The sequence below is a fragment of the Myotis nattereri genome (genome assembly GCF_964212035.1).
Source record: "Myotis nattereri genome assembly, chromosome: 4".
Classification (NCBI taxonomy): Eukaryota; Metazoa; Chordata; class Mammalia; order Chiroptera; family Vespertilionidae; genus Myotis; species Myotis nattereri.
Genome location: NC_138079.1, coordinates 70,931,838 through 70,958,352, shown reverse-complemented (window position 1 = coordinate 70,958,352; position 26,515 = coordinate 70,931,838). Strand labels below are relative to the sequence as shown.

General features: G+C 34.2%; 1 protein-coding gene across 2 annotated transcripts in view; it reads right to left on the bottom strand.

The window, feature by feature from the left end:
* DMXL1 (Dmx like 1) overlaps window positions 1-26,515 on the bottom strand; it is a 159,458-nt gene that overhangs the window by 43,309 nt on the left and 89,634 nt on the right. The window contains exons 24-31 of one of the 2 annotated variants that reach the window (XM_081088668.1): window positions 23,583-24,676; window positions 22,933-23,124; window positions 20,106-20,182; window positions 17,204-17,331; window positions 15,905-16,153; window positions 15,444-15,557; window positions 7,192-7,370; window positions 1,870-2,000 (exon numbers count right to left, since the gene is read on the bottom strand). In XM_081088668.1, the coding sequence (XP_080944794.1) occupies window positions 1,870-2,000; window positions 7,192-7,370; window positions 15,444-15,557; window positions 15,905-16,153; window positions 17,204-17,331; window positions 20,106-20,182; window positions 22,933-23,124; window positions 23,583-24,676 (2,164 nt within the window). The remainder of the gene's footprint in view (window positions 1-1,869; window positions 2,001-7,191; window positions 7,371-15,443; window positions 15,558-15,904; window positions 16,154-17,203; window positions 17,332-20,105; window positions 20,183-22,932; window positions 23,125-23,582; window positions 24,677-26,515) is intronic. The other variant, XM_081088669.1, reaches the window with a different exon arrangement.

Here is a 26,515-nt window from a genome sequence, read left to right as displayed (position 1 = left end):
AAATGCGTAGTACTCAAGTCTGAATTATCTACAATAGCAAAATACTAGAAACAATCAAATTATCTATCAAGAGAGTACTGGTTAAATATATACAGTTTTGAACCACGGAATATTAGGGTAGCCATTTTTAAAGAATGAAAAAGGATCTAAGGATCTCTAAGTGTTAATATGGTGTGGACTCCAGTATGTATTGACAAATAAAAAGTTATAGAACACTACATATAGTATGCTACCTACAGGGGAAATACAAAATTTCACACATACACACACATGCTTAATTTTGCAAACAGAAAAATAAGCCAGAAACTGTAGAGGGTGTAGAAGAGACATTAGCTGGAAGAGAGAAATGGTGAGACTTCTTATTTCACATTTTTATACAGTTTTATGTTTTTAATTAAAAATATTTCAGCTTCTCTTTTATTTCAAATGACACATTTATTTCTTAGAGTAATGGCTTTTTATTTCTTTAAGCTGTGGTAAACAAATCATTAAATTTATCATCTTAACTATTATCAAGCATACAGTTCAGTCGCATTAAATATATTTATATTGCTGTACAACCATCTATTTCCAGAATCCTTTTCATCTTGCAAAACTGAAACTTTATACCCATTAAGCAACAATTCTCCATTTCCACCTTCTCCTAGCCCCTGGCAACCACCATTCTATTTTCTATGAATTTGATTACTCTAGGTATCTCATATAAGTGGAATTATACAGTATTTTTCTTTTTGTGGTTTAATTTGCTTAGCATAATGCTGTCAAGATACATCCATATCATAGTAGCATGTATCAGAATTTCTATACTTTTAAAGGTTGAATAATATTCCATTGTACATTTATATCACATTGTGTTTATGCATTTACCTGTTAATAGATACTCAAGTTGCTTCTACCCCACTGGCTATTATGAATAATGTTGTTATGAACATGGGTGTACAAACACCTGTTTAATAACCTGCTTTGTATTCTTTTGGGTATATACCCAGGAGTCAAATTGATGGATCACATGATAATTCCATTTTTAATTTTTGAGAAACTGTCATACTGTTTTCCATGATGGTTGTACCATTTTACTTTCCCACTAACATAGCATAGGGTTCCAGTTTCTCCGCACCCTTGCCAACACTTTTATTTTCTGGATGTGTTTTTTTTCTATAGTAGCCATCTCAATGGGTCTGAGATCATCTTTCATAGTGATTTTGACTTGCATTTCCCTACTGATCAGCTATAGTGAGCATTTTTTTCATGTGCCTTTCAATAAAGGAGTACTTCATTGGTCATTTTTATAACTTTTTTGGGAAAATGTCTATTCTAATCATTTGCTGATTTTTAATAGGGATGAGCTTTTGTTATTGAGTTATACAATTTGATTTTTGAGCCATGTTAATATTTCATATATTAAAAAAAAAAATTAGATCAACAAGAAATCATCAACACATTAATAATAGCAAGGTAACAAATATACCAGCACTCCTACATATAAGAATAATACTCATTGAGGGTGAATGTTTTGAACATTTATGATTCTTATTATATATGAAATAATTTTTAAAACAGTGATCACTGACATGTTAGCATACTAATGTTCACTGAAAAGACATTAGATTTTCTAGGATAAAACAGTGGGATTTATTTACATTAGGGAGCAAAGGCCAAAGAATAATCTGATAGTAACATTTTTGAGGACTAATAAAAAGTATAGGTCATCTGTGGAATTATTAAGAAAAGGAATTTACCAATTTCAATTAAAGAAATCTAAGTTAAATGTGATATAAGTCCTAAGCCACTAGTTTCACATGTACTATTTTCAAAAGTATTATATATGACATCATTTTTTTAAAAAGCTTAACATTAAGTATTCCATACCTGTATGAATTTGAATTAGAATGCTCTTGGAGATGGAAATCTGAAACATCATCATCATCATCATCATCATCATCACTGTCCACACTCTCCTCTGAATCATATTCTCTACTTAGGGAAGGGGGTAAAAAAGGCTAAAATAAAAAAGTTACAGAATTTACCATGAACTATCTGATTTAATACATTGAATTACATAGTCTAATATTAGCAATTTATCCCATTTTCAGATATTTTGTTATAAGAAGTAAAACCAGCATTTGATTTTTTTCCACTGATTTCTAGAGAGTGGAAGGGAGGGAGAAGAGAAAGGGAAGGAAAAAGAGAGAAAGAGAGACAAAGAGAGAGAGAGAAATCAATGTGAGAGAGATACACTGATTGGTTGCCTCCTGCATGTGCCTCTACCAGGGCTAGGGAATCTGCAACTGAAATACTTGCCCTTGACTGGGAATCAAACCCTTGACCCTTTGGTCCATGGGCCAATGCTCTAACCACTGAGAAAAACTGGGCAGCGCTGCTTCTTTTTTCTTGACATTCTATGCCTTTGACATCACTTTACACAATTTCCTTACTTATTTATCCATTCAACAAAATTTTATTAGGTATCTACTGTGTTTAAAAAAGCATCCTATATAATAAAAGGCTAATATGCAAATCGACCGAACAGCGGAAGTACTAGTCGCAGTGCCAGGCACTGACCACCAGGGGGCAGACGCTCAATGTAGGAGCTGCCCCCTGGTGGCCAATGCGCTCCCACAGGGGGAGCACCGCTCAGCCAGAAGCCGGGCTGGCGAGCACAGTGGCGGTGGCGAGAGCCTCTCCTGCCTCCGCTGCAGCACTAAGGGCCCCTCAGAGGACATCCCTTGAGGGGTCCCGGACTGTGAGATGGCACAGAACGGGCTGAGGGACCACCCCCCAACACCCCCCAGTGCACAAATGTCATGCACCAGGCCGCTAGCACTTGATATAAAAATGTTTAAGATATATACACAGTCATTGCCGTCACAGAGCTTATAATTTAATGGGAAAAAATAGGTAAATAGTAGAAAGCTAAGTAGATGCATTTATAGAGTGTAATGGAGTGTCACAAATGAGTTTTAAGTAGAGGACAGGTAATAAGATTTATGTCAATAATATTACCAACACCACTCACTTATGAAAGAAAAGTCAAATGGCAAGAGTAGAAATGGACACATCAATAACTAAGGCAAGAACTGGCAGTCTACACACAAGTGTTAGTGATGGAGATGAAGAGAAATAACAGATTTATAGTGTATTTGGGGGAAAGCATTGACAGATTTGCTAATAAATCTGGAGAGCAAGAGAAACAGAGGAAAAATATGATTTCTGGTTTTCTGGCTTGAGCAACTATAAGGATAAAGATGCCATTTACTAAAACAAGAGGACTTTGATTGTTAAGAGAGGAGGTATTGGAGAAAATAAATACCAAAACCCAAATCTTGAAGATCAAGATTCACAGGTCAAGTAGAAAAAGAAAGATAAGAAAAGATACTATGAAGGAATTAATAGTAAGGTTAGGGCGAAAAATAGAAGAAAGCGGCATCAGAGAACAAGAGTTTAAGTATTTCAAAAAAAAGGAAATGGTCAGATGTGCTGAATATTGCTAAGAGGTAAAATAAGATGATGATCAAGAAGTTTCAGTTATATTTGACATGTGTGCCACCTGAATCTCAAGAACAGCAGTTTCAGCAGGGTAGTTGTGTGAGATGCCACAATAGGTAAATATGAAAGGGATCTAAGGTAATAAAAAAATGTAGCCTCCTCCTTTCAAGTGGTTTCACTTCCTGTGATTTCAATTACCTGTGATCAACTTCAGTTTGAAATATGAAATAGAAACTTTAAAAAATAAAGAATTCCTAAGTTTTAAAATGCGTGCTGTTCTGAGTAGCATGATGAAATCTTGCATTGCCTTGCTCTGTACCACCCAAGACGTGTATCAACCCTTTGTTCAGTGTGTCCATGCTATAAATGTTACCTGCCCATTATCATTAAGTAGCCATTTTGGTTATCAGATAGACAGTGTGGTATGGCAGTGCTTATGTTCAAGTAATCTTATAGTAGTCTAATACGTCACAATGCCTACAATTCATCTCACATTATCTCATCAAGTAAGCATTGTATCATCTCACATCATCACAAGAAGGGTGAGTATAGTACAATTAGATATTTTGAGAGAGATACCAGTTACCTCCCTAATAGAGTTTATTGTCATTATAATTGCTCTATTTTATTATTAGTTATTGTTGTTAATCTCTTACAATGCCTAATTTATAAATTAATCTTTATCCCAGGTATGTATGTATAGGAAAAAACAAAATATATACAATTGCCCCTTGAACAACATGGATTTGACTTGTGTGGATTTACTTACACATGATTTTTACTAGATCCACATAGTTCAAGCCTGTGTTGTTCAAGGGTCAACTGTATTTTTGATCCGTGGTTTGTATGCAGCTGGCTGACTACAGTTGTACGTGAAAATTTCAACTGTTTGTTTGTGTGTGTGTGTGTGTTTGTGTGTGTGTGTGTGTGTGTGGTGAGGGGCTGGTACCTCCTCTGGATTCAGCCTTCCACTGGGGTCTTGGAACATATTCCGTACAGATAAGGACAACTACTGCATATAGTTTTGAAAAGTTAAATAAGAATAGAAAGCAGAGTCTGGCCAGTATGGATCAGTGGTTGAGCGTCAACCTATGAACCAGGAGGTCACAGTTTTATTCCAGGTCAGGACACATGCCCAGGTTGCAGGCTCAATCCCCAGCCGATCAATAATTCTCTCTCACCATTGATGTTTCTATCTCTGCCTGTCCCTTCCTCTCTGAAATCAATAAAAGCATATTAAAAAAAAATAGAAAGCAGAGAAATGGAATAGCTGAAAAATTTGGGGGATTAAAGCAGGATTTGGAATGGGAAACAGGAGAGCACATTTCTGTTCTGCCCTGATGGAAGGAGCCAATAGAGAGGACAGAACTGAAGGCACAGCAAAGAGTATAGAAGAAAAGCAAACATGGGATTCAGAAGAGAAATGGAGTCTTTGATAAGAAGGACTCTTCATAATAACAGGAGGAAAGATGATGATGAAAGGAAACACAGTTAGAGCTTCATGACAGGATGATAAAAGAATTTTGCCTAATTCTATTTTTTAATGACTTAAGATATGAGGTCATCAATTAACAATGAGAATGAAAGAGATGTGGGAAGTTTGAAAAGTTATACAAGCCTAATAAAGAAACATAGCAGGGAGGACAGAACTTCTGGAATAGCTGAGTAAAAGAGGTTTGGTAAATCTTCTCCCCAAAAAGCGAAAATAAAACTGCATAAAATTGTCAAAAACAATCATTTAAAGGTATTGGGAAGTGACCAAATGCATATAACACATTAAAAATATATAAGAAATATCTACTGAATCGCTGTAAAAACAGTCAGAATCTGGCATTTTAGCCAGGGGCTACCCTCATCCCCACCCCTGCCACTCTGTGGTACAATTGTTCTATCAGGGCCAGAAGGGCAGTCTGTGAGGACTAAGAACTCTGCTTCTTGACCAAGGGAGGCTAACTTTAACAAAAATTCCATACCCAGGGACACTGTAAAAAACTACAGATATCTCAGCAGTAAACACTTAGGGAAAGCTAACATCTCATCTATCCTGAGGCTGTGATACAGACTGGGGCAAGAACAGACCAATCAGAAATTTAACAAGAAGATCCAGGTATAAGAAGAACATGTTAATCAAGAACCCTATATCCAGCAAACTATGCTTCAAAAATGAAGATGAAACAAAGACATTTCCATATAAATAAGTGCTTAGTAAACATTTGTTCAATGAATAAATGACTGCGCAAATGTCTTTCTTTACAATGAAGCATAAAAGACAAGAGGAAAATAAAAACCGCTGCTTATATAAGAAATTTGTCTGATCACAGGAGAAGACATATACAGGTAGTTCTTGCTTGGCATGTAGTGCAGGAATATAAAAATGTCTAAGCAAGCTGGAGCCATGCAAAGCAATCTTAATAATCAGTGGAAAATTACAAGCTTCTGTGACTATTAAAAATATTTTTCAAAACACTAGAAACTCTTACGGTCAGCTAGGAAAATAAAAAGTAGTAAAAATAATTTTTATTTTATACACTGTAAAGTGTTAGAAACATTGAGAATTAAAGTGCTTTATATTTTTGGAAAAAAAATTTACTGAGTACTTGCCTTCTAACAGTACAAAGCATCTTTTCTAATCTTGGCAAACTGTCATAAACGTATCTAAGTCTGTATCAGCTTACAACATTTTATGCTTTGTGCTTTCAATGTTGTGAAATATTACCCAGAGTTCCTTTAACAGGAAGGTGTTTGTTTGTTTGTTTTTTGCTCATTTCGCTATCTCTGGAACATCTTCATCCTTTTGTCACATTTTCCTCATTTATGTTGACAAGTTGGCCTTAACTAGATTTCTCTAGCTGCAGATCTAGAGTCTCTTAAATAACAGTAAAGTCAATAATTCCAAAGTTAGCTAATTTTTCTATAACTTTACATTTAATTTGAATTTCACTTCTAGTACTATCACTTTTCATATTTTTTGTTGCCTTTTCATCAATGTTAGTCAATTCCCTCTTCTAATTATCCAATTTTAAAAAATGTCACTTGGGTTTATAATGGGAGACAAGGGGGCAGGACACAACCCCTTTTCCTGTCTATGTATGAACTGAACAACAGATACTAAATGACCAATCACCAGCAGACTTTGAAAGAACTGCTGTGATTAGTCACTGATCATGAGGTACATCTGTTATTTTCATTGTAATTTGTGGATTGAAAAGCTAGCAGGGAACTTTGTACTTGATGTTATTACTCACATTTAATATACTGTGGTAACTTAAACTTGAATCATATTGTTGAGGGGTTAATGTTATATAATTAAAAAGATGAAATTTGTGTATATCAACCAATGCAGGACTGCCTGTAATATAGGGAAAAAAATGAGAATATGGATGGCAGTTTAACTTCTGATGGATTTGATTCCTTAATTACTACCAAGTACATTAGTATTAAGGTGTTAACTAATTTATCTTTTCATCTTAATAAATGAACTTCACATAAAATGCAAAAATCATAACTTAGCAAGGAACTGCCTTAAAAATTGGTTGGAAATATAGGCAAAATATTTGTTTTTCGGGGGGAATGTAGCCTGATAAAATGAAAATTTTCTAAACCACAGTGGGAAAATATTTGGAAGCACCAACAATTACACTAATTTTAAACACTTTCATTTCCACTTAACTGCGTAAATATTGATCTGGACAGCACTTTCATTACCTTGGCTATGAAATAGTCCCAGATGCTGAGCTCAGGTGGGATGAACTTCTCTTTCACTGTCAATGACTCCTGGCTCACTGGCGGTGAGGAGGTCGTCAGTGGGGCAGATTCTCTGCCAGATGCTTTTGATGGCCTAAGACGCGTGCCCTGCTTCTCTCCTTCTTCCACTAGTGAGGACACTAATAAGAACACAGTAAAGTATTACTAAGTAAGTACTATTGCCATTGTGTAAGACCTACGGCTAACTATACATAAGTACACACACAAAACTGAGCTTCTTATTATGATAGTAAGGTAAGAAAATTGATAGAGGAAGTGAGACAAAAACTACCTTGAATTTATCTCACTCTCTGCTGACTTATGCATTGTATATGTATGCGGTAGGATGTAATATCTGCTTGTAAATGAGCCCCCACATGATAGGAAATTATCTACATTGTTCTGTTTTGTTTTTTTAAGAACATCATGGTAACAAAAAAGAATATCATGGATGTCAATGTTAATTAAAGGCAACAACTCAGGAGATTCTTCAGTAATCACTGGCCTTTTATCTACATATAAAACTATATTTTCAATGAAAATTTAAAAATTCAAACACATAACTAATTAAACTGACTCAGACTTTTAGGAATGGTTTGAAGATGGAATTTTCTAGTCAATGGATTAACAAAGAGGTAGAAAATGTAATCTCTATTGTTTTAACTTCAAAACACTTAACAGTATTCTTTTAGCATTTTACCTTAGAATATTAAGGGAATTAGAATGGAAAAGCAAGTTATGCAAATCTTTAATGAACACTAAGTCCCAGTATACAAATCACCAGTGAAGAATCAAGGATCTCCTAAACACAGGCATGATCTGATAGACAAACAACGCCACAGTAAAGCACATCAATATTCTCCTTCAATGGTTCCAGTGAGCATGAATTTACCTCCCAAATGAATGCAATAATTGTGCTGTAATGAACTTTGTTTTATTGTCTGAAGCTACTTGGCTTGCATAAACAGCATGCTCATGCATTATATCAAGCTACAGCCAAGCTCAGTTTAACAGAATAATTTAGTTATTTCAGAAAAAGGAAATTAAGTTAAATAATTAAGTTAATTAAGTTAAATAGTATTCTAAGACATGGCTAAAAAGTGGTATGATTATTACATAATCTTTCAAAAGGCTTAAAAGGAACTACTAAATTAAATGTATAATTTTTTCTGTTCTTATTAGTAATTGATAATTAACAATCACCTTTCTAATATACCTGTTGCATATATTTACATATATTCTAAAACTTAAACAGTGATTTTTCCAAATTCTCACTAGGTAAAATATTCAGGATATAAAGGTTGTTGTTGTTTTTTTTTACTTTTCAAATATTTGCTATGGTTTAAGATAAATCTATCATTTAACTTTAACATTACTATTTTGCCTTTGTTTTTAAATTAGACAGCTTCATAAAAGCTTAGGGGATCACCTGAAAAATAAAATTTTCAAACAATGCTAAATTAATAAACGTGATAAAAATATAGATTTTTTTTTAAAGCAGAACATAAGAGGGTTTTTAAAATGAGAAAACATTTTAAGATATAGTCTGTGAAGCCAGACAGATGGCATGAAAATAAGAGATTAACCACACTCAGGGAAAATATTTAAAATTACAGACTCAATCCCAGAGGTATAAAACTATTTATCAAAACACTATTAATAAACAAGGACAATGGGGGGGGCATGACAAACAAGTTCACATTACTGAATATTATATTACCTGAAATGCTACAAAAATAAATAAATAATCTGAATGATGCCTCCTAGCAAACAAATGGTCTGTAACTTGTTATTAGGGTAGATGCTCCTTCTTCACCCTCAAATTGCAGCAGACCTAAAATAATTTTATACTTAAATTACATTGGGTTAGAGTGGTCATGAAACTTAAGGGCAGCAATAGAAACTATTTGGCTATTGAGTACTCACTGCTTGTTTTTGAAAATGCTAATAATTAAATATCAAAAACTTCTGCCATTCCTTGGGTAAAAACTGATGCTACTGTTCCATTATTAATGGGGTAAATGGCTACTTTACTAGTAATAGAAGAAAAAAATTAGTATCAGGAAGAAGTGAAAAGGAACCTGAGATACAGAACTTATGAATTCAAAAAATAAATTTCTCAGTTGCTTTGGATTCACAGAATGTACTTTTGAAAAGTGGGCTTCCATGACAAGATTGTAGACTGAGCATACAAGAAGCCCTATCCTCATCCTTAACACATTCTGCAGTGGTTTCCTTAGAATTATGGAAATAACACGCCAAAGAACTCAAAACAGAAATGGAGAATGGTTGAGGCTACATATAAGGAACGGACGTGGGAGATACAAAGGAGTAAGAAAGACAATGTTTTTTATCATTAAGTTCTTCTGTACTGCTGAATTTTACCACACATTTATACTGCTTTTGTTAAAATTAAAACACAAGGAAGGCTAATTAGTTAACACTTTTTTCCAGATTATTATTTTAAATAAAATCAGCTCTAGCCGGTGTGGCTTAGTGGATAGAGTACCAGCCTGCGGGCTGAAGGGCCCTGGGTTTGATTCCAGTCAAGAAAACATACTTCGGTTGATCTCTCCCCCTTGTATACATGCATATAAGCCTAACCAATAGACACAGACATCAGGGGGGTGAGGACATGAATGGGGGTATGTGGGGGCCAATGGAGGGATAAGGACACACATGTGATACCTTAATCAATAAAGTAAAAAAAAAAAGACCATATACTTCAGTTGCAGGCTCTTCTCCAGCCCAGGCCCTTGTTGGGTGCGTGCAGAGGCAACCAATTGATGTGTTTCTCTCACATCGATATTTCTCTCTGTCATTCCCTCTCTCTCCCACTCTCTCTAAAAATCAATAGAAAAATATCCTCAGGTGAGGATTAAAAAATAATAATAATAATTAAATAAAACCAGAAACAACAAAATTAATATTCTGAACCTAGATTAAAATGTTATTTCTTTCAAAAACTGACCTCAGAGTAACCAGCAGAACCATCTCATTCTCCACTCCTCAATCTAAGGCACCTTTATCCACAGGGCTATTCAATGAGAATCCCAGAGTGTGCATAAAGCTTCAGGAGGCATATATCCTGGACCTTCAAATTTAGCTCCAAATTAATATTTTTTTGGGGGGGGGAGGTGGAGTTAAATAACTTAATTGATGATTTAAAACATTTTATGTCGAAAGCAACAGGTATGGAGAAGATAAAAGTCATATAAGTTTAAAATAAAATAGATTTCTTCCCTTCAGCAAGGTAAGTCAGTCTAAGAGGTCTTCTAAGAGAAATATATTCATTCTCCTTTATTATTAAGGGTGTACTACAAATGTATGTGAACATAAATTAAGTATAAAACAAATTCTCAAAATTCTATGTAAAACATGATTTTACAAGTAAACTTCAAATGCTCATAAAAGGAAAAGACAAAATCAGGAGATTAAATAAGCAGTGAATTTAAGGTACTTCTTCTTAATCTTCAAAGAATAAAATTAATGATAAAATAAAGTCTGGCAGGTGATATTATCAGATTTTACCAAGACTATTGACTCTTAAGATCTTCCTAGGATCAATACTTCACACAGTGAACCTGCTTCATAAATGTCCATACAAATGAACTGATGAGTTTCTTAACAGAAAGCAGTGATCTGTGTCTCCAAACCACAGAGCAAGGTAGTCTCCAAAGCAGTTGGTGTCAAAATGGTTCATTGAAATACGGAAGGAAAATATTCAGATTTATATTTTTAATAAGTACAAGTGGGGAAGGAGAAAGCAAAGAGGAGAAAAGGGGTAAGAAGGGAAAAGAGAAAAGAAGAGAGGAGTGGTGGAGAAAAAAGAGAAGGGGGTTGAGGGAAAGAAGGTACAAGGGGAAGGAAGAAGGAAAAGGGCAGGCAGAAGAAAAAGAGAAGGGAACAATAAAATAAAAATTGTCACTGTTTACTATCTGGATCAACAACAGTACATGTTATTTATAGGTAAATAATGTACATATCTTGGGGTTTTGCTCAAGCATGTTTCAAGGATAGGGTTATGCAATTAAAAAAATCTGGAGATAACTGCCCTCGAGTGCTACTTTTCAATCACCCTGCTGGCTACAATATGGTTCTGTTTATAGGATTTCAGCTAAAACTCAACAGACTTATTAAAAATTTGAATGGAGTATATACAGGGTGGGGTAAAGTAGGTTTATAGTTGTTTGTATGAAAAATAATATAATAATTATAAATAACAATAAACTGTGTTTCATGTACTCACAAATGTAAACCGACTTTTGCACCACCCTGTCTATACAACGAAATATTATTCAGGTGTACAAAGGAAGGAAATCCTGCCACATGTTAAAACACAGATGAACCTTGAGGACATTATGCTAAGTGAAAAAAGACAATCACAAAAAGACAAATACTGTAAGACTCCCCTATATGAAGTAACAAAAATAGTAAAATTCATGGAAACAGAAAGTAGAATGGTGGTTACCAGAGGATGGTGAAAGGGAAAAGGGGAAGTTGTTTAATGGGTATAAAGTTTCAAATTTGTAAAATGAAAAAGTTCTGGAGAGTTGTTTCACAGCAATGTGAAAGTACTTATTACTACTGAACTGTACACAAATAGTTTAGATAGTATATTTTATGTTTTTGACCACATTAAAAATTTATAATACAGAAAATACATTAAAGCTATTTTGCTGCAGTACTTAAGACTGCCAGAATATATTAGAAAATGGGATTGGACATAGAGATCACATGCTTAATTTCAGTAAGAATGAGGGAGTCTAGGTAAGAGCTGAGATGTTTCATAAAAAAAAATTTATCTGTAAAATTTTACACATGTGCATGTCTTAGTGTTTTTTTAACCTTCTATGCTTTCTCTACCTTTATTATCTAAGTATGTGCCTTCCCCTGTAGTTATGAAATGAATCGAATGCTTTTTAAACTTTAAAATTTATACCATATGGCCCTCATAGAAAAGTCTGTCCAAGGATTCTAACCAAAAAATATATTCCCTTTCCTAGTAAAACTAGTTATTTTGCACTGCATCAGATAATTAGAAGTGTTTGGCATATTCAACTATATTTTCAATAGTTGATTTTATTTTATATTATAAACTAGAAGCCTGGTGCACGAAATTTGTGCATGGGAGGAGAGGGTCCCCTCAGCCCAGCCTGCAACGACGCCAGCGTCCCTCGTCCTGGCCTCTGGCCCGAGGCCCCCCTCTCCTTCCCTGCAGCTAGGCGACGCCGCCAGAGTCCCACACCGGCCACTATGGGCACCGCCATCTTTTGTCATGGAGTGGTGGTTAATTTACATATTACTCTTTTATTAGATAGGATACACAATCATTAAACACTAAATACACAACTTTTATTTAATACAAATAAAATGGGAAAAAGCAAAACATCTGTATTTTCTGATCTGTATTTAGTATAAATAACCAAATACCAAAAATATACTTTAAAATATCTAGAACATCATTAGCAGTTTTGTGGTAAAAATGAAAAAAATAACATGCTTACCACAAATACTCATTTTATATTTCATTCTCAATTTGGAGACATTAAAAATCATTACTATAAATTTATCAAGATAAAAAATTCACAATTCTTGTTAATTTCAAATATTATAACAAAACAAAAAAATCTTTAAATATTTTTATTTGCTATAAAATATGCAATGAAAAGCAAAAGTATGGATTTCTAACTGTTAGCAGAAAAAAGGTAATTTTTTGAAAATTTTTTGAAATTGCTCAGTTGATGGTCTACTTTAAACTCCATGAACATATACCTGCACTATAATTTTAATTAATTAGAAAATAATAAATCCTTCATTAACATATAATTGAAGTCCACAAAGCAAATTAAACTTATTTTAAAAATACACTACTGATATATATACATTAACATGTTGGTTAAGAATTTTGTCTGCCAAGCTAACATCTAATTAAAATCATCTATCATTGTCTTATATTACAAAGTGTATGTCATAATTAAATTTTAAGTCACTAAAAGAATTAGTACACTGACTGTAATAAACATTCTCTAGAAATGTAATTTAGTTTATGAGACCATTATTTCAAAGAAAATTAAAATGAAGATTTATACCAGAACAAGAAAATAGTGACTTTTAAATTACTCTCATAGTACCAAATTTATTAAAACACAGATTTTTAGGGGTTCCAAGCATTTATTTCGTTTTGAATATACCATACTTTGACACTGATTAAGCTGTCAGGAAAATGAAATACTCTATAGCAGTGGTTCTCAACCTTGGCTGCACATTAGAATCACCTGAGAATCTTTTTAAAATCCTGATTTCTGTCCCAGGTAATTCTAATGTGCAGCCAAGGTTGAGAACCACTGCTCTATAGACTTGTCAGTTTTCCTTCGGCCAAATTTGTATAGTAAAAAATTAAAAAATATACTCCATATATATTAATTTTGGCTGCACTCAGGGCAATTTTTCTAAAGCACATTATTTTATACCCTTGGTCAACAATGTATACTGAATGTATGGACAATTAGACTCTTGGGATATTATAATTATGTTTAACAGTAATTCAAACCTGCATGACTGCTTACTTACAACCTAAAGTGTATTAGGCTGCTGTGCTGCTTCAGTTGGTGAGTTTTCAGAACATAATATTGCCTTCAAAAATGGAGATTTCAGAACTCTGCCTTATGTTGAAAGGCACTCCAACTTGTTTCTAGTTTTGGTTGACTTTCTGTTCTCAGATTTTCTCTCTCCAACTGTCAGTTGATTCTGCTTCACTGGACTGTTGCTTCTAATTACTCTCTACTGTTTTTACCTCTTCCCCCTTTATCTCTGTTTTTCTACGTCTTTCTTTCTTTTTCTACCCACTCCTTCTCAAGCTAGATCAGCTTTGGGGCCATTAGGCCTTTGGCTTCACCATTCAGTGAGTACCCCTATTTTTTGGTTAGCAAACTGGTGAATCATGTAATTCATGTCTTCTATAAACGCTGCTTTAGTTGCTTTAGTTATTGTTGTATTCAGAATAGTTTGTGGGTTCTAAAAAACAGATGAGCATCACATAAACTAGATGTGGCTACAACCAGCCCTACCACTAAGTGAACCATGTTTTAAGTATTCTATATTATTTGCCTGCCAGTGGTGGGATATAATTTATGACAGTATTTATGGTAGGGTGAACTTGAAAGATAATTTATGTAATGATATTTCTGTCTATAAACAATTAAATCTGAATGGCTAAACAAAGAACAACCTGGGCTTTTAGGAAGGTTTTTTATATGTCTGTGTTCAGCAAAAATGGTTGGAACTGAGACCTAATACCTAGCCAGTTAGAATGCATTTTTAATTTTTACAGGTATATGGATATTCCATAGTAAAAACTTATCCCTTTTTAACAGTTCACATTAATAAGATCAGTCTTAACAAATGCTTTTCTCTCACAACACACTAAAAACAGTGCAAAAATTAATCTGCCAATTATTTATTTAATACTAATCTCAATAGAGCTATAAATATTACTCCCTATTAGACTTTTAAGTTAGTCTTTTCTTTCTTTTTTATCCATATCAAAAAATAAAGCAGGGTAATTTCTTTAAAAATTATAAAAGTTATGAAAGTTAGAATATTTTTTTAAATTTAAAAGCAATATTATCACATATGGGCTAATAAATTACAAAAAGAAAACTTTTTAAAAAGGCAGAAGCATTATGAAGATTCTTTTCAAGTCAAGAAAGTGTGGTGTTTCTATCTTTAAATAAACACATATAGTTTCAATGTTAGAAAGTTCGTAAAAGAGGATACAATTGTTTAAAATATTTACTTTTCATAGTATTATGGAACACTTAGAAATCCAAAACCCCTAATGTCCAGAATCATAATATGCAAAACACGAAGCAGCGTCATCTGAAAATTTTTCCTATTATTTCAAGCCATAGTTCGATTTGGCATGATTAGCAGTGACATTTCTTTATCTCTACACATTTAAAAATATGTTAAAGTGTAAGGGATAGAAAACATCAAAATAAAGAATTTTAAAAAGAATAAAAATGCAGAAATGATTTTCAAATATGCTAATCATTTTTTAAATCAAAAATATGGCTTGCTTAAAATAAATTTTCAATTTTCTACAGTAAGTGCCAAACAAAACAAAACTGGCCCACTGTACCCCAAACCCCTCCAAAACAACACAAAGCAAGCTGGACTGTAGAAGCCTATTTCTAAAGCTAATATCTTGCCTGCAAGACTGGGAGGGCTATGAGAACTGATGGCTGAAAAAGCTTTGGAAAAGCCCACACATTCCATGGAGAATACCACTACCTGGTGGGGGCTAGGCATAGCAAAGTGCCTTCCTGCCAAAGAAAGAAGAGAGAATCTGTATTTGGGATAGAACAAAAACCAATGTTATGCATTATTTCAACAAATGAAAATTTCAATAGTAAAAGATCAAAGAAAATTACATTAGATAGTCCTAATCACTGGTACATGAGTATCTTAAAGTTTGAAATTGCACCAGTAACTTTATAATGCATTTTCACTATAAAAATATTGGTTCAGAATTTAAGAATATGGTCTGTATCAAGATCTTTCTATAAGTAAATTGAAATGTATTTACATTTGACAAAGTTACCATTCTGATAAATAAATGAAGCCTTAGTCTTTAATGAACAACAACAGATAAAACAAATAAAAAACTAACCGGGTAATGCTTTTGAGTGTGTCTGTTCTTTGCTGGAAAGACATGCACCTCCACCAAATACAGCAGACCACATTTTTTCATTTAGAGGATGTGCCACAATCCGAAATAGTTCATTACTAGAATGTGTTGCCAAGCCATGGATGAAGAGACTAAGATACACTGCTGTGAGAATCTCACAGAGCAAAATTGTAAGCCCTGACTGGGCTTCCTCACCAGAAGAATTCAAAAGTCGAATTAGAGAAGTTATTCCTAGAAAAACAACAAACACATACCATTGACGATAAATTTTAAAAATAAAAAATTAACTACATTTTCTAATTTTTAAAAAAACTTTATTACATTAGGATTAAAACATTATCTTCTCTAAATTCATAGATGAGTAGAGGTCACTATTGGTTAATGCATAATTCTGAGCTTTCATTCAATTTAGAGAAACACTAAAAATCTGTAATCTGATTCAAATATGATAGATAAGCACTGGCTGGCATAGCTCTGTGGTTAGAGTGTAGGCCTGCTCACTGGAGGGTCACAGGTTAGATTTCCAAGTTCAATTCTCAGGTCAAGGGCATACACTGGGTTTCAGGTTCAATTCCACGCTCCCCCCACCCACCCACCACCCACCCATGGGTGCATGCAGGAGGCAACCAATCGATGTGTCTCGCATCAATGTTGTTCTCTCTCCTCTCTTTCTCCCCTTCCTCCTTTCCTTCCACCTCTCTAAAAAAAGTCAGTGAAAAAATATCCTCACTCCTTGGGTGAGGATTGAAAAAAAATTCAAAAAAAAAAAAAAACCAGCCCAGCTGGTGTGGGTTAGTGGTTAAGCATCAACCTATGAACCAGGAGGTCATGGTTCGATTTCCAGTCAGGGCACATGCCAAGGATACAGGCTCCATCCCCAGTAGGAGGCATGCAGGAGGCAGCCGATCAATGATTCTCTCTCATCATTGATGCTTTTATCTCTCTCTCCCTCTCCCTTCCTCTCTGAGATTAGTGAAAATATATTAGAAAATAAAATAAAAAAAATATGATAGATAAAATATAATTGCTATGATAAATATTTTTCTGCAAAATTATAAAAAGTAATATAACAAAACATTTGAGTTACTTTAATATGATGAAGTAAATACTAAAATTAAGTAACTGCATAATTTGTAATGAGTGGAGAATGCTGAACTGGTATCAGTTCTAAAAAATATCTAATAATGGTTATCATATAGCAAAACCCAACCAAACCTAATTTTTCCTCATCTGATTAAATTCAAGCTAAGAAAAACTCATACACATATAAATTATTTATACCTGGCCACTGAGCTGGTGATGTATTAGGAGTTATTGCTTCATCTAAGCTTCCTGTTTTCAAAGAATGCCGATGGGGAAGCAGTACTGTCTGATAGACCATTCCAGTAAACTGATTTGTTTGAAATGAGCTAAGAGAAGAAAACATTTAAGTAATAGTAATCTACAATGGCCCACAATAACAACAACAATAATATACAGATCTAAAATGATTTTCACAAAATATTCCATGTTTTAGATCTAACTTCTAGGGTACCTTAAGTATAAATTTTTGTTATCAGTTATGCTACTATTACATCTACCCTATATTCTATAGTCAAGTGCTATATTAAAATAAAGTATCCTTTAATTATAAATATACAAATTTTTTAAATTAAAACATGTGATAGGTTTTAAGTTTATTTAGTGAAGACATAGAATATGTACAAATGAGAAAACTGAATTACTATTGACCACAAATAGCAAGCTTATACATTACACTTTAAAACAAGGTTATTTGGCTGAAAACGAAGTCAATTTAGGTTTAATTTAATATTTAATGGCTAGTCTATCCTACATCAGGTTAGATTACTTCAAGTATATGCACCAAGTTCCAGGCATACAATAAAAAACATGGTGTGTGTCTCCCATGAAATTTACAGCCTGATAGGGAAATCAGACACAAATAATTTTACCACAATGTTTTTAAAGACAAAATCTATACAATACAGTGCCATGAAAGCAAAAGACAGAATTTCACATAATTTGGGAATTCAGGGTAAGCTTCCCCAAGTAAATGGCACTTTAAACAGATGAACGAACAAAATAACTTGCAGCGTGACACAGACTATGAAATAGAACAGAAAAATTTAAGTTTTTTAAAATACATAAATTTTGCTAACCTGTCAAATTTCTGTATTGTGCATTAAGTAAAGGAATATGATATTTATAAAGAACATTTAATTGTTTAGACCTATTCTGATTAGTAAGTCTTATTAATGATAGCATTTTGATGCATTTGTAAATAGTTTCTCTTGCTTTAGTTTCCAAGTACAAGATGGCAGAGTAACAACAAAAAAATCCCATTACAGCAAATGGATATAAGAAAGATAAAAATATGTTGGTGAAAGTAAAGTTATACTTAATAACGAGAAAATGAACTCTTGGAGGATCAGAGTAAAAAAAAAAATCAAGTTAAAGCAAACCTAGAAATACATAACCAGAGTAGTAAGCTAAGATTACCCATGGGAAAATTCACATAATTTATAACATAAACAGACTAAAAAAAATCAGTACCAAGGAAGGCTGACATCATGTAAGAGACAAAAAACTCAGTGAAAGACCTGCACCTGAGGAAGCAGACTTATCAGAACATTAAGAAAAATGCTTTATCTTCAGACAGGTTAAACAAAAATCAATAAATAAAGGCAGTAAGTTATAATAAATATTGCTATTAAAATCAACAGAGGTCTTAAAAAATTAAACACTTAGACTTAATAAAAGATAAGATGTTGCTGAAGAATGAATTAAGTGTCTAGAAAATGGAGCTAAGATTTCTCCTGAAAAGCAGCAAAAAGAAATAAAGGTAAGAAACAAGTAAAAGCTGCCAGACAGGATAAAATTCACCTCGACAAGACACAACACAAAGGGACCAAAGCATGAATGTACTCACGACAATAATAACCCTACTATAAGTGACCAACTGAGGAAACAAAATTAGGGGCGAGAAAAGAGAGCATAAATGATATTGAAGAGAGTGAAAAAGATAGGAGAGAAAAGAAGAAGAAAAGGATATTATATATATATATATATATATACATATATATATATGTGTGTGTGTATATATATATATATATATATATATATATATATATATGGGGAAAACACCACAGAACCAATACATAAACAAACAAACAGAAATAATTATAATTTAAAAAATGTAAAAAAAAAATACAAACCCCCAGCAAAGAGGGTGGGGGCAGAATCTGTAGATGCTGAGCTTATATATAGAAGATAAGGTTAAAAGTTGGATGAATATGGGGAGGATCTCAGTTCAGTATAGAGGAAGTAGAAAGGGGATGGGTGGATAAGAGGAAAGAGAACGAGAAGAAAAATAATAAATTTACAAAAAATTTGACTTCAAAAATGGTATAAAATAGCAAATAAAAATAAACTAAAATAGAGTGATGGAAAAAGAATGTGAAAAGAAATAGAAAATAAAGCAACAAAAAAAAAAGGAAAACAAAGGAAAAAAAGAGAAAGTAATAAAAAATAAAATTAAAATTAAAAAAAAAGAACAAGTGAAAGCTAAAAGAAAAATAAGAGGAACCCATAAGTTCTAATATCTGTCTAATAAGAAAGGAAAAGAACTAAAGAAAGATATAGAAAGACCCCTGAGTGTTAAACAATATTTTTTTAAAGCCTAGATGAATTACAGTGAAAACTTAGGACTTAAAGAGGAAAAATCATCAACAAAATAAGCATCAATTCTTCTGTAAAAATTTTCCTGATTCCAAGTCAGTCACTCCTTCCTCTGTACTATCCATCATATTATAGTACTTATCATTTAAGTACTATGCCATACTATATATCATTTATTCATTCACATTTATTAGTAACGAACTACAGTTACCTTAAGGAAGGAGAACTTACCTCAGTGCTTATCATGATGTCTGGCATTAGGCACTGATCAATAAAAGGCTATAAAGTAAGTTATGTTGACAAGGGTTTACTTGAGATTCATTTGCCATAAAGGCACAAGTTAAAATTTCAAAGATGAAAAAAAAGGACTCAACACTTCAACCATATGCTTTTTGCATTATTTGAAGTATAGTGCTGTATATAGTTTTTTCAAAGCAAGAGCATATATATTCTGAAAACTCATCAGTTTGCTGCACACATTTTAAAATTTCACAAAGATATTTACCTGTAGTTATGACTACCACAAAGGCACTGATATATACAAGCAGAAAGTGAGGCTGCTAGAGTATGCATTACATATACCTGGAGAAAAAAAAACAAACACCAAAATTACTTTAAGTATGCAATGTAACTTTTTTCAAGACCTAACATAATCAGCATTTTTAAAAGATGAAAAAATGATTTTGCCCTTATAAACTATTTTTTCTCCTAAACACTAATCTCTACCTTCTGAGGCCTCACTACGGATAAAGAAAAAACACTGAGGCCTTCGATAGAAATTATAAAACACATACCTGCTACCTATATTCTATTTTAAGAGCAAATGGGAACAGATGCCAGCTATTCAGTAGTGTATGAACCATGTATCAAAAGCAAACCCTTTAGGGTTCAACCTGCTTCTTCCTCAACCAAAAAAGCAGAGCCTGATAAAAGACAGTTTCACCTACTGACAGGTAGGTCATTGAAGAATATGCTACCACATATTCTAGTGACTACAGAAAGCAAACAATTTAAAGAAAGAGAAATTTAAGAGAAAGAAGGTATGAACCACAGCAATTAAAGGGAAACATTTGTATTGGGCAAGAGGTTCTAAACATGGCATGATGAGAAATAATAGAAGTAGATCTGAGGATGAAGAAGTGTAACCTAGGTAAGAAAGTAGACTAGACAACTATTAAAAGACTAAGTTCCTGATCTAATTAAGAAGGTATGACAGTCTTTTAAGTTGATAAAAAATGGATTAAAATCTCATTGCTATTTCTACTTCAATTATCAGCAAGACATGTAGTATGAATTAAAATTATGAATATCATCATATAAAATTAAGACAGCAAAGACCATGTGTGGAAGATTGTGAAAATGATAGAATATTTTCCAGCTTCTCCAATCAAAATGTGGAGCCCGTTTCCCCACTTACTGAATCTGGACTGGCCTTCTAACTTGCTTGGACCAGGAGGATACAGCAGAAGTCATGTGTGAATTCTGAACCTAGTCCTCTAAAGGCTTGCAAATTCTTGCTGCTTTTAAAACTCCTGCAACCAGACCAGCCATCATGGCTCAGTGGTTGAACACTGACCTATTAACCAGGAGGTCATGGTTAGATTCCTGGTCAGGGCACATGCCCAGGTTGCAGGCTCGATCCCCAGTTCAGGTCATACAGGAGGCAGCAGATCAGTGATCTTCTCTCATTATTGATGTTTCTATCTCTCTCTCCCTCTCTCTTCCTCTCTGAAATCAATAAAAAAATACTTAAAACAACAACAAAAAAAACCCCTCCTGCAATCATGATATGAAATAACCTCGATGTGATTATTAATTTTATATGTGAACATGACCAGGTCTTCAGGTGCCCAGACATTTGGTCAAACATTATTCTAGGTGCATCTGTTAGGGTGATTTGGGGAGATTACCACTTGAATTGGAACACTAAGCAAAGCAGATAGGGGAAGGCCTCATCCAATCAACTGGAAGACCTGAATAGAACAAAAAAAGTAGAGAATGAGGGAATTCTGCCTGGTTGCATTGAGGTGAGTCTTGACTCTCTCCTGATTTTTTTTTTTTTAATCTTCACCCTAGGATATTTTTCCATTGATTTTTAGAGAGTGGGAGAGGGAAAGACAAAGAGAAATATCGATGTGAAACACGTCGATTGGTTGCCTCCTGTATGTGTCCCTACCAGGGCCCAGGCCGACAGGAGCCTGCAACCGAGGTACATGCCCTTGACCAGAACTGAAACCCAGATCCTTCAGTCCCCAGGCCAACACTCCATCCACTGAGCCAAACTGGCTCAGGCCCTGCCTTTGAATTAGAACTGAAATACTGGCTCTTCTTGGGTCTCAAGCCTGGGAGCTTTCAACTGGAATTTACATTACCAGCTATCCTGGTTCTCAGGACTTCAGACTAGGACTGGAACTACATGATCAGCTTTCCTGGGACTCCAGCTTGTCAAATGCACATCTTTGGACTTCTCAGCCTCCATAATCATGTGAGCCAATTGCTTATAATAAAGCTCTTTACACACGCACGCACAGCCCTTATTGGTTCTATTTCTCTAGAGAACCCAGAATAATGTGCTATGCTTGCCTGTTGGAAGATGAAAAATGTATGACCCAGATTCTCTGTCAGCCCTGCAAACACTCTGCTTACCAACAGAAATCTGAAGTCATCCTAGATCTGTGGTCGGCAAACTGTGGCTCGCGAGCCACATGCGGCTCTTTGGCCCCTTGAGTGTGGCTCTTCCTAAGCCTTATGGGTACCCTAATTAAGTTATGAACAATGTACCTACCTATATAGTTTAAGTTTAAAAAATTTGGCTCTCAAAAGAAATTTCAATCATCGTATTGTTGATATTTGGCTCTGTTGACTAATGAGTTTGCCAACCACTGCCCTAGAGGATTGACTGGGACAAAATACTTCACATTGTCCTGAAAATATGTAATCTTTTCATATTAACAAAGAAAACCTTCACATAGATATTAGTAACTTCACACCATAATATTAAGTCTCTATATCTAAAAAACAATCAGCTTTTTGACTAAGTGTACTGCTAAAGAAATCACGTATCTGCATATATACCAATTACTCTTATCTTAATAAAATGGCTAAATAAGACTTAGTAACTAGCATTGGATTAAAAATTAAAATACTCTAGTGGGTATAAGTAGCACAAGTAAGATGAACCTGGGCTACAACCAGAAGTTTTCTTTGATAAACTTGGTAATGTAACAATCACCATGTATAGTCTGATGTTTAAAATTATTTTTTAAAACCCTAACACTTATCTTTTAGTTTTACTGTAGTATAATTAAAAGACTGAAACCAAGCACACTTACTTTATTGCTTTGGATATCTGGATGGGGTGGTGAATCAAAGTTTATTATGGCATGTAGAATATCATGTGTTAGATTACTAAGGTGCAATAATGGATTGGCAACTACTGTTTTGGCACTGGCTGTACAAGCAAAGAGGAGAGGTACTGAGGTTTGCTCTGATAGAGAGCTAGGAAATACTGGTTCTGATGTTTCCTTAAAAACAAAGAAAAAAAAGGTTAACCAACCATTTATAGTTATAACCCATTATTTATGTAATTCAGGGGTTTCTTTGGAAAACTTCAAAACACTTAAAAAGTTTAACACAACCTTTTTATAGTTAGAAGGGACCTGAGGAGGTCATCATTCCAGGAATTATACTGAAAAATGATGGAACAATACCCTCTAATCATAAGAAATTCATCAGCTCATAAGGGCATTCATATAAGAATGTGGCATTTGAATTCAGCATATCATAGGGGCTAATATCAAATTGTCTTTAAACTGCAATACACGCATAAGTCCACAAATTCACAATGAAGTACCATGCAAAAATGAGCATTCCTTAAAGCTACCATAATAAAGAAAATCAACAATTTTAATATTTAAAAGCAATGATCAAAAATATTTTCATACATGTGCTATTTTGACTGGCTATCATATAACTTACATACCTGCTGAGATTCTTGTAAAAGCAAAATCAATTCCATTCTCACAGAGGCAAGGCCCCCACCATGGGATCCATGAAGTATGCAGTAACTAAGAAACATTCTCAACAGTGACTGATATTTCAAAAGCCATTGTCTTTTTTCCTGAAAATTTTCTCTCAGTTGTTTCACTTTTTTTTCATGAAGCAAATCTTCATCATCTTCATTTATCCCCAATTCATCTCCATTTGCACCAAATGCAGACTGTAATTCTTCAGCATCTGAACAATAGTCACAAGTCTTCTGGAGAGCTATCATCTCCTTTTCAAGCCAGTGATATAGTTGGTAACGCAATTTTCCACCATCTATTTCATAGCCAGTAGATAAAGTACGAAGTTCTCCTGTGAGAATCTTTAAACATGCTCTAAATTTTAGTTGAACTGCAATTATATCTTCTGACGGACTTAAAATGTCATTTTCATCTAGCATGCTGAGAGATTCTGTGTAATTAGAACTCGTTTCATCTATTTTTTCCCCTATTTTTTCCTTTGAAGGTTTTAGTTCTTTCATTGAAATAGGGAGATCCTCATTTTCTTCATCATTATCACTGTCCCATTTTAATTCTAAAGAGTCATCCTGAAATACAACACTTGGTTGGCTCCAATCAAAAGAAAGAGTGGAGTTTGACTGCTTCTCTGAGGAACCCTCTGAAGAAGATCCAAAACCATTCATGAGTGATTGTGACCAATCAATAGCAGAAGACTTATCTTCCCTTGCATCCAATTTCAATGGAGAAGTTGGAGAACAGTCTTTACTAGTATCCATAAAATTAGATGTTCTACAAAAAGGTTTTGTCTTCTTAATGACTTTTGGTATCTTTGATAATACTTCCAAAGCCAACATGGGGCAGCCAGCTTTTAAATGAGCACAGGCAGTAGTAAAAAATAATCTTCTTTCACTTAAATTAATTGTTCCTGCGAGCCCACTTTTTCCTGTTAAACTCACATGTGTGGAAAATGCATCAGATGATCCAAAATGACGTCTCAGCAAAAGGGGATGTGTTCTTAGATAATTGTAGAAGTTAAAAACTGCAGGATTACAGGCTGACATAGTGACTTGATCTGAAAGTAAATTCATTTTATGAGCCAAGAAAAATTCTTCAAGAGTTGTATTGTAGCATTTTTCTCTACTATGGCCCCTTTATCTACCTGGTCTTTCTTTAGGCAAAATTTTATTAACACACCATACTAATACATAGTATTGAACAGACAAAAACACATTTTTATCCCAGCCAGCATGGCTCAATGGTTAAGCCTTGACATATGGTCATGGCACATGCCCAGGTTGTGGGCTCAATCCCCAGTGTGAGGCATGCAGGAGGCAGCTGATCAATGATTCTATCTCATCACTGATGTTTCTAACTCTTTCTCTCCCTCTGTGAAATCAATAAAACTATATACTTTTTAAAAACAACACATTTGTAATAAAATCTGTTCTAACATAGTAGAAAAACAAAGGTTATGCTGAATTCACATACTTTCAGGTAACAATCTAAGGTAATTTAAAACATCCACTTACACCTAGTTCTTTTTCTCTTACTTTCCCAGATAATCCTTTCCAGTCTGCTTGGCTAGATCTTCCTCATTTTCTCTACCTGTGAGCATTCTAGAGTTCAATGCTTGACTTTTTTCCTATCTACACTCACTGCGTAAACTCATATAGTCACATGGCTTTAAATACCATCTAAATGCTAATAACTTGCACATCTCTATCACTTGGCCCAAATTCTCCCTGTAAATCCATACTACTACATCCAAAGGCCTATATTACATTTCCATTTACATGTACATACTCTTGCCTCAGGGCCTTTAGTGAGCCTTTGGCCCAAGCATGTCAAACTCGCACTCTGTGGGCCACAGGCAGCCCACGACGAATATTTTTGTGGTCCAGCGAACATAACGGTATGTAAAAAAGTCTTAATAAAAATTTTGTATCTTAATTTTTACAATATCCTGTTATACATAATTATTAGTAATGAACTACAACGTTCACTAATGACTGATTGCTATAATTGTATTGCATTCATTTCCTTTAGGCGCCTTATGCGCAGGCACACCATTTCTCTCCACTAATACTAGCAGCAAATATTTCAGCAGCCGATTGCCAAGTCATTAGTTTTGTACTGACTTGTTTGGTGTGCGCAACAGGAAATATTTCGCTTTTGGAGAACAGGAAAAATAGGTTTATTTGCATTACGCTTATTAATACGTGCAGTTATTCAGTGTCTGGTAAGTTAATGTTCAAGAAAATATATTAATTTTTATTAAAATGTTCTATTATTTTATGTTAATGATTACTCATTTATTTCAGCCCCTTGTATCCAGCATGTCTCTATTGAAATAAACCTACATTTCTAAGAAAATTGAAGCTTTTGTTTTTTTGAGGCCCACATAAACTTAACCTTGCTTATTTGACAGTGTTAGCCTTTGAGTTTGACATGCTTGCTTTGGCCTAAACTACTCTACCCAGGTATCTACATGTAGTGAGCCTTTGGCCTAAACTACTCTATCCAGATATCTACTCGCTCATTTCAATTAGGTCTCTACTCTAAGTTGATCTTATTAGAGAAGTCTTCTCTAGCTAAAGCAACACTCCCCAAAATTTGCTCCCAGTCTTCCCTATATCATTTATCTATTGCTCAAGCTAAAAACCTAGGAATTATCCTTGATTCTCATTCCCTTCACATCTAGCGAATCCTGTCCTACCTAGCCAACCTTAACATTATATTCCAAATCCAACCACTTCTCTCTGCCTCCACTCCTACCATCTTGGTCCAAGACACTATTATCCTTTAATTTTTTTCTTCTAAAATACAGGTTTTTGTGTTTTTAATCCTTTACTGTTGAAAATATTAGCTATGTCTCCCTTTTCCCCATTGACCTTTTCTATCCCAGCCCTGT